The sequence below is a fragment of the Oryctolagus cuniculus genome, chromosome 11, assembly GCF_051225735.1.
Source record: "Oryctolagus cuniculus isolate XC-2025 breed Fujian yellow rabbit chromosome 11, ASM5122573v1, whole genome shotgun sequence".
Taxonomy (NCBI): domain Eukaryota; kingdom Metazoa; phylum Chordata; class Mammalia; order Lagomorpha; family Leporidae; genus Oryctolagus; species Oryctolagus cuniculus.
The window spans coordinates 109,642,778-109,657,022 of record NC_142877.1 but is presented as its reverse complement, the minus strand read 5'-3'; the positions used below and the strand labels follow the sequence as shown (position 1 = coordinate 109,657,022).

The window sequence follows — 14,245 nt, the reverse complement described above, 5'->3', positions numbered from 1 at the left end:
TCTCCTTTTTGTAGAAATTCCTCCAGGAGGTTTTCTGCCTCTTCCAAGGTCTGCAGATCTTGGAGGTCCCGTCCTGTATGAGCTGCTGCCAGCTTACAAGCCCTTGTTACATTTCCTGGTGAATAGTACTTCACTTTCTTGCCTCTTGGTGCCTGGCCTGGAAGGACCTTCACCTTCTCTATACTCACTAGTGCCTGTCTATATTCTTTTGACTGGGACGTCCCACCCATCGTGGTCTCTTTCAACCACCACTACTCACCCTTTTGACGATTCCTCAAGGGCTCAGCTCCTCACCGTCTGACTTCAAGTCCCTGTTCGGGCGCCAGCTGTCAGGATCTCCCCCTTCGGGAACTGGCTGGGTTACCACGAAGGAAGCATCGAGGAGACTGAGGAAGGTCAAGCTAAACACACTTTATTGATACTCTAGGCGACTAGGAAGAGAGATCACTCAAGCCTACTCCTGCGGGCACTAGGCACTACAGACCAGGAGCTTCTCCCTGTGGGCACTAGGCACTATGGACCAGGGAGAGAGGCTGAGCAACCTCTGGTTTACGGTCTGAGGGTCTCCTTATATACAGTTTCTAGAGGCTAGCCCCACCCACATTCCGACCCCCCAGGGTCCCATCATCATGGCAAAGACAGTTTGTGGTTAGGCCTTCTAGTTAGGCCGTAGGTTTTCAAATCTTACCAGCTAGGGTGGTTACCACTCTACTTTTCTTTCAAGCTACTGCGCAGTTACTTTCTTTCAAAGGGTGCTACTTTGTTTCAAACGGCGCTACAATTACTTTCTCCGTGAATGGTTCCCTAACAATATGATTATCTCAATAGATGCAGAGAAAGCATTTGATAAAATACAACATCCTTTTATGATGAAAACCGTAAGGAGATTGGGTTTAGGAGGAATGTTTCTCAGCACATTCAAGGCAAACCTACCACCAGCATCTTACTGCATGGGGATAAATTGGAAGCATTCCCACTAAGATCTGGAGCCAGACAAGGATGCCTAATCTAACCACTGCTATTCAATATAATCCTGGAAGTTTTAGTCAAGAGCCATTAGGGAAAAAAAAAAAATCAAAGGGATACAAATTGGGAAGGAGGAAGTCAAACTATCCCTGTTTGCAGATGACATGATTCTATGTATAGGGAATAAAAAGACTCCACCATGAAACTAATGGAACTCATAAAACAGTGTGGTAAAGTGGCAGGATATAATATTAACACAAAAAAATCAATAGCCTTTGTATACTCAGACAATGTCATGGCTGAGAAAGAACTTCTAAGATCAATCCCATTCTCAATGACTACAAAAAAAAATTAAATGCCTTGGAATAAATTTAAGAATGTCAAAGATCTGAATAATGAAAATTCCAAACATTAAAGAAATAGAAGAAGACACATAAAAAATGGAAAAATCTTCCATGTTCATGGATTGGAAGATTAAATATAATCAAAATGTTCATATTCCTGAAATATCCAGATTCAGTGTGATTACAAATACCAAGGGCATTCTTCTCAGATCTAGAAAAAACAATGCTAAAATTCATATGGAAAAAAACAAGAGACCTTGAATAGCTAAAGCAACCTTTACAACAAAAACAAAGCCGTAAGTAGCACCACAATACCAGATTACAAGAAATACTACAGGGCAGTTAAAATCAAAACAGCCTGGTACTGGCACAAAAACAGATGTGTTGGCCAATGGAACAGAATAGAAACTCCAGAAATCAATCCAACCATCTACAACCAACTTATCTTTGACAAAGGAACTAAAATCAATCCCTGTAACAAGGACAATCTCTTCAACAAATGGTGCTGGGAAAACTGGGTCTCTGTGTGTAGAAATATGGAAAAAGATGAGTGCCTTACACAAAAATCTCAAAGGACCTACATCTATGACCTGGCACCATCAAATTACTTGAGAACACTGGGGAAACTCTGCAAGACATTGGAATAGGCAAAGACTTCTTAAAAAAGACCCCAGAAGCACAGGCAATCAAAGTCATAATTGACAAATAGGATTACATTAAGCTGAAAAGCTTCTGCACTGCAAAAGAAACACTCAACAAAGTGAAGAGACATCCAATAGAATGGGAGAAAATATTTGCAAACTATAAAACATAAAGGATTAATACCCAGAATCTATAAAGAGCTCAAACTCAACAATGACAAAACAACCTGGTCAAGAAATGGGCAAAGGAGTTGAACAGGCACTTTACAAAAGAAGAAATTCAAATGGCCAACAGACACATGAAAAAAATGCTTAACATCACTAGCCATCAGGGAAATGCAAATCAAAACCATAATGAGGTTTCACCCCACCCCAGTTAGAATGGGTTTCATACAGAAATCAACAAACAATAAATGCTGGTGAGGATGTGAAGAAGGTGCCCTAATCCACTGGTGGTGGGAATGTAAACTGGTGCAGCCACTATGGAAATACCTCAGAAGCTGAAAACAGGTCTACCGTATGACTCAGAAATCCCATTCCTGGGAATTTACCCAAGGGAAATGAAATCAGCATATGAAAGGATTATCTATTCCCCCAATATTCACTGCAGCTCAATTCACAGTAGCTAAGATACGGAATCAACTCAAATGTCCATTAACTGATGACTGGATAAAGAAATTATGGTATAAATACACTACTGAATACTACTCAGTGGTTATTAAAAAAAAAAAAAAAAGAAATCCTGTCTTTTGCAGCAAAATGGATGCAACTGGAAACCAGTACTTAGTGAAATAAACAAGTACCAAAAGGACAAATACCCTGATCTGTGGTAACTAATAGAGTACCTAAAATGTAATGTTTAGTGGTGAAATCAACATTTTGAGATTCAATGATTATTTACAGCTCTTGTCTCTACTGTTCAGGAACAGTGATTTTTCTTTATACTGTTTGTTGTTGAACTCTTTATTTAGTGTAGGATTAATCTTATGAGTATAAAGTAGGGGCTGGCAGGCCAGCGCTGTGGCTCACTTGGTTAATCCTCCACCTGCAGCACCGGCATCCCATATGGGCGCCGGGTTCTAGTCCCGGTGCTCCTCTTCCAGTCCAGCTCTCTGCTGTGGCCCAGGAAGGCAGTGGAGGATGGCCCAAGTGCTTGGGCCCTGCACCTGCATGGGAGATAAGGAGGAAGCACCTGGCTTCTGGGTTTGAATCAGCATAGCTCCGGCCATGGAGGCCATTTGGGGAGTGAACCAACAGAGGGAAGACCTTTCTCTCTGTCTCTCTCTCACTGTCTAACTCTATCTGTCAAACAAACAAAAAAAAAAAGTAGGGGCTGGCGCTGTGGCGCACTGGGTTAAAGCCCCAGCCTGCAGTGCCAGCATCCCATTTGGGCACCGGTTCATGTCCCGGCTGTCCTTCTTCCGATCCAGCTCTCTGCTATGGCCTGGGAAAGCTGTAGAAGATGGCCCAAGTCCTTGGGCCCCTGCACCCACGTGGGAGACCCAGAAGAAGCTTCTGGCTCCTGGATTTGGATCAGTTCAGCTCTGTTCATTGCAAGTCATTTGGGGAGTGAACCAGCAGAATGGAAGACCTCTCTCTCTGGCTCTACCTCTCTGTAATTCTTTCAAATAAATAATTCTTTAAAAAAAGGAGTATAAAGTAAACTGAAAATAGATCTTTGTTAAATTGAGAATGGGGGCCGGCGCCGCGGCTCACTAGGCTAATCCTCCGCCTTGCGGCGCCGGCACACCGGGTTCTAGTCCCAGTCGGGGTGCCAGATTCTGTCCCGGTTGCCCCTCTTCCAGGCCAGCTCTCTGCTGTGGCCAGGGAGTGCAGTGGAGGATGGCCCAGGTGCTTGGGCCCTGCACCCCATGGGAGACCAGGAAAAGCACCTGGCTCCTGGCTCCTGCCATCGGATCAGCGCGGTGCGCCGGCCGCAGCGTGCCGGCGGCGGCGGCCATTGGAGGGTGAACCAACGGCAAAAGGAAGACCTTTCTCTCTGTCTCTCTCTCTCTCACTGTCCACTCTGCCTGTCAAAAAAAAAAAAAAAAATTGAGAATGGGAATGGGAAAGGGAGGAGGAAGAGGGGAAGAAGGTCTAGTGCTCAGGAGAAAAGTCTGGACTAAATTTAGGACTTTTCAGTACATAAATAGTATTTTAAATCCTAAGACTAGGTTTATTTAAAAAAAGAAAAAGGATGCTGGATGGGTAAGTGGAAAATTTTCCGTCTTTGTATTTGGATTATTTTGTAAGGTAGTTCAACAGCTTTTTATGTAATTATACACTACTTAGCATAATGTCAATTTTATAATGAATGCGTTCTCTTAGAAAGTTTTTGATATATAACTTTTTCTATCAAATGTTATATTTCTTAGGAAGGCATTTGGCCTGCTGATTAAGATGCAGTTTAAGACACCTGTGCCCCATATTGAAGTATTTGGGTTGAATGCCTACCACCAGTGCAATGCTGGCATCCCAGATCCAAGTGCCAGTTTCAAGTCCTGGCTGCTCTGCTTCTAATCCAGTTTCCTGCTAATGCACCTGGGAAGGCAGCAGAAGATGACCCAAGTACTGTGCTACTGCCACAAATAGAGTAGTTCTTGGCTTCAATCTGTTCTAGATCTTGCTTTTGCAGCCATTTGGGGAATGAACCAGTGTTCTGAGGATCTCTTTCTCTCTGTCTTCCTCTCTGTCACTTTGCCTTTCAAATAAATAAATAAATAATTGTTTTAAAAATATAGCACATTACTAATAGCTGAATTAGAGAAAATGTATTAGGTTTAAAAGCAGATAAGTGTGCTAATATTTCATCCTGATTTAAATGGATTTACCCATTCATAAAAGCAGCATCTCCAATGTAGCGTAGTCTGTCCCTACAAAACTTATTACAGGGGCCCGCACTGTGGCATAGTGGGTGAAACCGCTGCCTGCAGTGCTGACATCCATATGGGTGCCGATTTGAATCCCGGCTGCTCCACTTCCAATCCAGCTCTCTGCTATGGCCTGGGAAGGCAGTGGAAGATGGCCCGGATCCTTGGGCCCCTGCACCCACATGGGAGACCTGGAGGAAGCTTCTGGCTCCTGGCTTCAGATTGGCACACTGGCCGTTGCAGCCATTTGGAGAGTGAACCATTGGATGGAAGACCTCTGTCTCTGCCTCTGCCTCTCTGTAATTCTGCCTTTCAAATATGTAAATAAATCTTAAAAAAAAAACCTTATTCCATAGAACAGAATATAATGTGTACTCTCTGTAACTAAAGAAGAGAAAAATAATTAACTGAGCTATACTCTCCCAGCTTCCTCTCCTAAATATATCACTTTTCCTTCTCTGGGAATAAATTAGTAAACATTTTTTCTGCACACACACACAAAAAAGCTAAGGAAAAGAAAGTTCTCCCAACATTAAATATATTTATTCATATGCCAAATTTTTATTTAAGGCCAGAAATTATACTAGCTCCCTTCTTCCTGAAGCTTATTGAGGAAGACTGGTGATATACAAGTAAATAAACATAATTATTAGAAAACAGTGCTATAATAGAGAATAAGGGGGCAAGGGATAAGGTGGTAAGCTAATTACCTATTTTTTCTTGTTCAGTTTCACTGGCTAGACTTCCAGTATGGGTGAAAGCAGATATTCTTGATTTGCTCCCTAGGTTATATGGAAAGCAATCAGTGTCTCATCATTAAGTGAAATTTTGAGGAATTTTTTTTTTGTAGATCCCTTTGGTAAATTGCTAGTTACCACTATTTTATTCCTAGTTAGCTAAAAAAAAAAAAAAAGTGTTTTTCATACTAAAAGATGCTGAATTTTGTCAAATGCTTTTTCTTCATCTAGTGAGATAATTTATCTTTTCTTTTATTCTATTAGTAATGATTTTTAAAGTGCTGAACTAAGTTTGTATTTTTGAGATAAAACCCACTTGATCATGATGTGTTATTTTAAAATATTGTTAGATTCAGTGTTAGTGCTGCATTGTTAATTATATGTTTCTTTTTACTTTACTTTTTCATTTATTAGAAAAATTTTAATTATAGACATGACTTCTTTTGGATGCTATTTCTCTAAAGTTTTCAAAACCACCAACTGCAGAAATATCTTCCAGTTGTATGTGGAGAAACAGTAAACAAGGAATGAATTTAGAAGAGCTCCATTTCTCCCAGTCACCAATATTTACACCTCATTTGATTGAGTGTGCTGCTACAGCAAATCACAACCTTCCCTGTGGAATAGAAACTAACCAGACTACCTAACAGTAGATGAGAAACTTTCTGGTCGGTATGGACTAACTGGAATTGATCTGTAGAAGCCTCCTACCTTGGGGCCGGTGCTGTGGCATAGAGGGTAAAGCTGCCACCTGCAGGGCCGGCATCCCATGTGAGTGTCAGTTTGATCCCGGCTGCTCCACTTCCGATCCAGCTCTCTGCTATGGCCTGGAAAAGCAGTAGAGGATGGCCCAAGTCCTAGGACCCTGCACCCACATGGGAGACCGGGAGGAAGCTCCTGGCTCCTGGCTTCAGATCGGCACAGCTCTGGCTGTTGTGGCCAATGAGTAAACCAGAGGATGACAGAAGACCTCTCTGCCTCGCCTCTCTCTGTGTAACTCTGACTTTCAAATAAATAAATTAAAATCTTTAAAAAAAAAAAAAAAACTGTCTACCAGGTGGCATAGAAACTTACTGGAGGTGTGGGTAGGCTTGGGGGAGAGAGGAAGCAGTTTAGGAGGGCCACTGGGTCTTGCATGCTTCTCTTGGTTGAGGTGCACGCCAGGGGGAAAACATACAGAGCATGAGAACACCAACGAGAAACGGCCCTTTTTTCTTACTACAGTTTTGCAGGGAACTGTAAAGGAGAAATGTTTTTAGCATACAACTCCAGTATCACGAAGCAAAGCAAGGCAAAGAAGTGGTGATTCAAAGTTAAGACAATAAACTGATCACTGCACTTTCGGTTTTCTCTGTTGTGTTGACTTCCATTCCTCTCTCTCTCTTTTTTTTTTTTTAACTTATGTTGGTTTAACTTATTCTTTTTCTGTTTTTAAGGTTAAAAGGTAGCTCTTGGATTCTTTTCCTAATAAAGCACTGAAAGCTATTCGTTTTCCCCTAAGAACTATTTTATCTGAATCCTGTAAATTCCAACATATTGCGTCCTATTATCTTTCAGTTATAAATATTTGCTACTCTTGCTATTCATTTCAATTTAATTGTGTTGAGGTGAAGAAAATATATTCTGCAAGACTACAGTTCCTTCAAGTTAACTGATATCTATTTTATGGCCGAGTGTTGTCTATCTTGGTAAATGTTTCATGTGCACTAGAAATGAATGTGTGCTCTGTAGTTCATGGAAGTATTCTACAAATATCAGTTATATTATCAAGTTAAATAATAGTGTTCACATCACTTACAGTTTTATTTTTGTATATTCTATTAATAAAAGAGGGGTATGAAAATCACTGAATTTATCGATTTCTTCCTTTATTTCATCAGTGTCAGATATGTATTGTGAAGTTATTAGTAGCTACATAAACATTTATAATAGTTACAATTTCATCATGTGAAGCTTTCATATTTTTGGCATGAATTCTTTTGTCTGCTACTAATGTGGTTCACTGCCTTCTTATTCTTACTGTTGCATGGTATATCTTTCATAGTCATTTTAATCACTTTCTTCATATTTTTAAGTGTCTCCTATAATTTTTTTACAGATTAATTTATTTACCTGAAAGTCAGAGTTACCAGAGAGAGAAAGAGAGGCAGAGAGAGAGAGAGAGGTCTTCCATCTGCTGGTTCACTCCCCAATTGTCTGCAATGGCTGAGCTGCCCCGATCCGAGGCCAGGAGCTTCTTCTGGGTCTCCCACACAGGTGCAGGGCCCCAAGGACTTGGGCCATCTTCTACTGCTTTCCCAGGCCACAGCAGAGAGCTGGATCAGAAGTGGAGCAGCTGGGACTTGAACTGGCGCTCATATGGGATGCCGGCCCTGCAGGCAGCAGCTTTACCCACTACACCACAGCGCCGGCCCAAGTGTCTCATATAATTAATATATAGTTGATTTCTGCTTTTTCAATACAGCCTGACAACCATGGCTTTTAAATGGAAAGTATAAAGTACACTATTTACGTGCATTGTGGTTATTGATATAGTTTGGTTCAGATTTACCATCTTGGGTGTGTGGCTCTGTGTGTGTGTGTGTGTGTGTTGCACACCTCTTACATTCTTTTTGTTTCCCCTATTTGTCTTAATTTGAATGATCAAAAATTGTTCACAGTCTGTTTTAAACTCCTCTATTTACTTTTTAGCTATAGATTTTTATGTTATTTTAGATCACAGTATGCATTATTATCTATCTACCTTCAAATACTGAATTACAATTGGATAATGTAAAAACTCTATGTATTCATCTATTTACCTTCCTCCCATCTTGTATAACCTTGTTGCATATTTTATATGATTTAGCAGCTCTATAATGTTGGTATTATCTCCTCTAATTCCCTGTTTTTAGTTGGTTTAACAGTGTATTAGAGAAAACTATGAATCAGGCAATTGGCAGAGCAGTTAACGTACCAACTGGGATGTCCACATCCTATATTGGACTGCCTGGACTCAAGTCCTGGCTCTGTTCCTGATTCTGGTTTACTGCTGAAGTATACCTGGTAGGCAGCAAGTGATGACTCATGTAATTGAGTCTTGTGCCAGCCACATCAGAAATATGGATTCAGCCTGGCCCTGACCCAGCCATTGCAAGCTTTTGGGGAGTGAACCAATAGACAGGAGATCTCTCAGTCTCTCTCTGCCTCTCAAATAAAGTAAGTAAATAAAAATAAGTAGGGGCTGGTGATATGGTGCAGTGGGTTAAACTGCTGCCTCCAGTGCCGGCATCTCATACTGGGGCCAGTTCAAGTTCCAGCTGCTCTGTTTCTGATCAAGCTCTCTGCTAATGTGCCTGGGAAAAGCAGTGGAAGATGGCCCAAATGCTTGGGTCCCTGCACCCACATAGGAGACTCGGAAAAAGCTCCTGACTTTGGCCTGGCCCAGCCCCGACCATTACAGTCATTTGGGGAGTGAACCAACAGATGCAAGATCTCTCCCTCTGTTAACTCTGCCTTTCAAATAAAATAAATCTTTAAAATATATATAACTAAAATTTTGAAAAAGATGGTCTTTTATATTCACCCATTTAGTGCTCTTCCTTTTCCCCCTGGAAATTATTCATTTAGAATAATTTCCTTTCATCCATCAGAACTTCCCTTAGCAAAATGTGATGATATGAGTGGAACTGACATTTCTGAGATTTAATTATTGTTTACAGCTCTTGTTTATATTCTTGAAGAACAATAGATTTTCTACTTACTACTTGTTGAATTACTTATTTGTTGGAGGGTTAAGCTTGTGATTATAAAACAAACTGAAACCATGTCATTGTAAAAATTAAAAGAAAAAATAAAGAGGAGGGAGCAAAAAGTTGGAAGTATCATTGTGCTCTGAATTCTATATTTGAAATACATGAGATGTATTCACTTTATATAAATATTTTTTAGTCTGCTGGAAATTAATTATCTCAGTTTTTGTCCATCTTAACATTCCCTATGTTTTTTTTAAAGAATATTTTGACTAAGTTAACATGGTTTTCTGGGCTCTTTAAAGATATCTCTCTGTTGCATTCTACAACTATATATTTCTGATAAGAAACCAACCAATATTGTTGTTATGGCTCCCCCTGAATATAGTCTGTCTTTTCCTCTGCTCTGTCTGCTAATACATTTTTCAGTAGTTGTCTTTCAGTTATTTGACATATTTAGGTATGATTTCCTTTGTGTTGATATTGCTGAGGTTTGTTGAGCTTCTTGGTGCTATGAGTTGATATCTTTTTTTTTTTTTTTAAGATTATTTATTTGAAAGGCAGAGTTACAGAGAGGTAGAGGCAAAGAGAGAGAGAGGTTGGTCTTCCATCCACTGGTTCACTCCCCAGATGGCTGCAATGGCTGGAGCTGCACCCATCTGAAGCCAGGAGCCAGGAGCTTCTTCCATGTCTTCCCATGCTAGTGCCAGGGCCCAAGGACTTGGGCCATCTTCTACTGCTTTTCTACGCCATACAGAGAGCTGGATCAGAAGTGGAGCAGCCAGGACTCGAACTGGTACCCATATGGGATGCCAGCACTGCAGGTGGCAGCTTTACCCACTATACCACAGCACCGGCCCCAAAATAAATAATTTTTGAAAAATAGTTGTGAGGGCCAAAGTTGTGATGCAGCAGGTTAAGCCACTGCCTTTGACTTCTGGCATCCAAATGTCAGAGCACTGGTTTGAGTCCTGGCTACTTCTGATGCAGCTCACCATTCATGCATGTGAGAAAGCAGTAGAGGATGGCCCAAGTGCATGGGCCCCTGCCACCCTTGTGGAAGACACAGATGGAGTTCCTAGTTCCTGGCTTCAGCCTGGCCCAGCCTGGGTCATTGTGGGCATTAGGGGAGTGAAACAGCAGATGGAAAATCTCCTTCTGTGTCTCTCCCTTTCTCTACCACCCTGCCTTTTAAATAAATAATTTAAAAAAATAAATAAAAGTAACTGCTATAATTATAATTACCAAGTTTTTCAGTTTTAATCAGAAACAAGATATTTATACTTTCATACACACACACACACACACACACACCCCAACACCAACAAAATAGTTTATGTTATATTAACTATTAAAGCCTTGTTAAAGACCGGTTCTTAAAATCAAGAGACATAAGTGTCGGGTGTTGTGGATCTCTGTGAACTTAGACAAGTCTCTAAACTTTTCAAATAACGTTATCTACAAAATGAAGATACTAATGAAAGTATTAAACTCTGAGTTTGTTTTGAGGATCAAATGATATAGTATGAAGTATAAGTAAATTGAAAAAGCAAAGTGCTATACCGGCACACTTTGTGTAAGACATAGTTTTGAACATATTGCTAGATTGTCTATTGTCTAGGATAATGCCTGGAATCTAGTGGGCATATATTTGTTATTTATACATTTTTGAATTATTATGTGTTTTCTTCCTGAATATTTGGTTTGATTATATGTCTTTTGATAAGTAGAGTTTGAATTTTTCACCTCTTATGAAAGAAAAATTAATTATTAGAACTAGTGTACATTGTCACCTCTTTCTCTTGTTTTAGGAATGGAACATTACTAGGCTCTCAATTGAGTATGATTCTGAGCCTTTTGGGAAAGAACGAGATGCAGCTATTAAGAAACTGGCTTCTGAAGCTGGAGTAGAAGTCATTGTACGAATTTCACATACATTATATGACCTGGACAAGTAAGTTCCTTTTGTTTGTTTTTTTATTATAGGAAAATATACATAATGTAACATTTACCATCTTTCTCATTTTTAAATGTACACTTCAGTAGAGTTAAGTATATAAGCACATAAGTTTTAACTTAAGTTTGTAAAATGGAAATAATGGCATAGACAAGTACATCATGTAGTTATGGGAGAATATAGTTGTGGGAGAATTAAATGAATATATGTTAAACCTTTAGCATTTTATTTAGATGCTGTGAGTTTTATTTGTTGACAGGTATAAAAATTATAGAAACAGTGCATAAGATTAAAATATTCAGCTCTTCAGTTTCAAAACTATTATTGATTAATCCAGCTTCCCTAATGTATATCTTGGGAAATAGCATGTGTTGCCTCAAGGACTTGGGTCCCTAACACCCATGTTGGGAACTCTGACTGAGTTATGGAGTCCTGGCTTCAGCCTGGCCCAGCCCTGACTATTGTGGACATTTGAGGAGTGAACCAACAGATGGAAAATCTTTCTGTATGTTTCTGCTTCTTCCTCTCTGTCTGTAATTCTACCTCTCAAATAAATAAATAAAATCTTAAAAAAAAAAAAAAAGGAAAAGACTACTGCAAATTTTCCTTTACTCCTCTAACTCAGCCTACTGTGGGCTCGCCTTTCTGATCTCTTTGCCTTACTAGTTTTATAGTAAGTTGCCTTAAGAGTTGTCTTACTGTACTTCATGAGTGCGTAACTTGCTTCTCTCTCTGGTTTTTAAATCCAGGTGACACTTGAATGTGATATAACTTTGCATAGCTGTACTCCTTTGAACAATGATGTAATGTAATATTTCTCAGTTGTTTCTTAAAACACCAGTCCCTGTTGATGCTTTTTCCAACAGAAAATGTGATCAATTGGAAGTCGAAGTATTATATGCTGTGGAATTAGGAAGTTTGTAAGATTTGTTAATTTACAGAAACTTTTGGTATAGAGTCATTTTAATGACTACTAAAATCTTATAACTTACTTACCTTTAAAATTGTTTTGGAGCCCAGTGTGTGGCACAACAATTTAAGCCACCACTAGCAATGCTGACATTCCATGTCAGTGCCAGTTGGAGTCGTGGCTACTCTGCTTCCCATCCAGCTTCCTGCTAATGTATCTGAGAAGGCAGTGTAGGATAGCCAAGTACTTGGGCTCCTGACACCCATGCAGGAGACCAGAATGGAGTTCCTGGCTCCTAGCTTCGGCCTGGCCCAGACCTGGCTGTCATGGCCGTTTGAGAAATGAATCAGCTGATGGAAGATACCTTTCTCTACCTCTATTTCTGTCTCTGTGTGTCCCTCCATCCCTCCCTTCCTCCCTCCCTCTCCCCTCTCTCTGTTGCTCTTTCAATCAATCTTTTTTTTTTTTAGGATTTATTTATTTGGAAGGCAGAGTTAGAGCGAGCACACATTTCATTTGCTGATTCACTCACCAAATGGCTGCAATGGCTGGAGCTGAACCAACCTGAAGCCAGCAGCCAGAAGCTTCTTCTAGTCTCCCACATGGGAGGGGCCCAAGAATTGGCACCATCTTCTGCTGCTTTTCCCAAACCATTAACAGGTAGTTGGACTGGAAGTGGCAGCCAGGACTCAAACTAGCACCCATATGGGATGCTGGCACTGGAGGTGGTGGCTTTAAACACTATGCCACAGTGCCAGCCCAAGGTAAATAAATCTTTTAAAAATAAAATGAAATTATTTTTAGTTATTTACACATTTTATCAAGTTAAACTAATTTTATAAAGTGATAAACTAGTCACTTTTAGTCTATGTCTCCAAGTGTATCAAAAAATCATGTTTGGATTCAGTCAGGAATCTTCCTTGATATTATTCTACAAGTCATTTGAGAGTACTGCAAAAATGTTATAAAAATATAATTAAAATATGGTTGTTTTGGTGCAAAAAATGAAATCTGTGTATATGTGGAAGCTTCAAAGTGTTCATGAAAATGCATATTATGAAAAATTGCATAGATGTAAAAAATTTTTGCACCAAAAATTTTAATTCCATTTTTCTGTGAATTTTTTGAAGTTCCCTCATGTATCTTTGGAAAATAAACTTCCTATCTAGTGTACCAGTTTGCTTAACTTTAGGGAGCTGATGGCAAGGAAAGGACAAAACAGTGTAAGAGCAGTTGATTTCTAGGTGGAAGATTCAATATTATGCATAAAATTAGTGTTTATTGGATTAAATGTGAATATTTACTGTATGTCATATCATAACAAAGTTTGACTTTTTAATTTTTTTTAATTTATTTATTATTGGAGAGGCAGAGTTACAGACAAAGAGAGGGAGAATTAGAGAGATCCTGCATCTGCTGGTTCACTCCTCAGTGGCCACAATGGCCAGAGCTGGGACAGTCCAAAGCCAGGAGCCAGGAGTTTCCTCCAGGTGTCCCACGTGTGTACAGAAGCCCAAGCCCTTGGGGCCGTGTTCCACTACCTTCCCAGACCATTAGCAGGGAGCTGGATCAGAAGTGGAGCCACCGGGACTTGAACTGGTGCCCACATGGAAGCCAGCTACCGCAGGCAGTGACTTAACCTGCTATGTGACAGTGCCAGCCTCAAGGTTTAACTTTTAAAAAATATTTTTTCTTACATTTTCTTTTTGCTATTGAAATGTAGTGAACATTGTCCTCTGTAGTATCACTGCTGTATCATTACAGTCAATAAAATTATTGTGATCCAATGTATAAACTCAAAATATTACATTTAATTTAAATAAAGATAATTTACTTTAAAGCAGGAGAAGATAAGCTTTTTTGTTGATTACTTTCTATACATGCATCTGATACATAATTACACAAAGTATAATGAAAAATACACTGTATTTGAACTAAGAAAATCTTGATATGTCATTTATCAGTTATGTGACCTTGATTAATTTGCTCAACTCTTCTGGTAGGCTTCAGTGTCTAGCTCTATAAAATGATGGAATTGACCTTTACCTCTGATTCTTTTTTAAGGCCAAAGGCTAAGCAAATGAAAAAG

General features: G+C 39.6%; 1 protein-coding gene across 2 annotated transcripts in view; it reads left to right on the top strand.

The window, feature by feature from the left end:
• CRY1 (cryptochrome circadian regulator 1) overlaps nt 1-14,245 on the top strand; it is a 98,066-nt gene that overhangs the window by 71,046 nt on the left and 12,775 nt on the right. For both annotated transcript variants that reach the window (XM_002711421.6, XM_089307587.1), the window contains exon 3: nt 11,101-11,243. In XM_002711421.6, the coding sequence (XP_002711467.3) occupies nt 11,101-11,243 (143 nt within the window). The remainder of the gene's footprint in view (nt 1-11,100; nt 11,244-14,245) is intronic.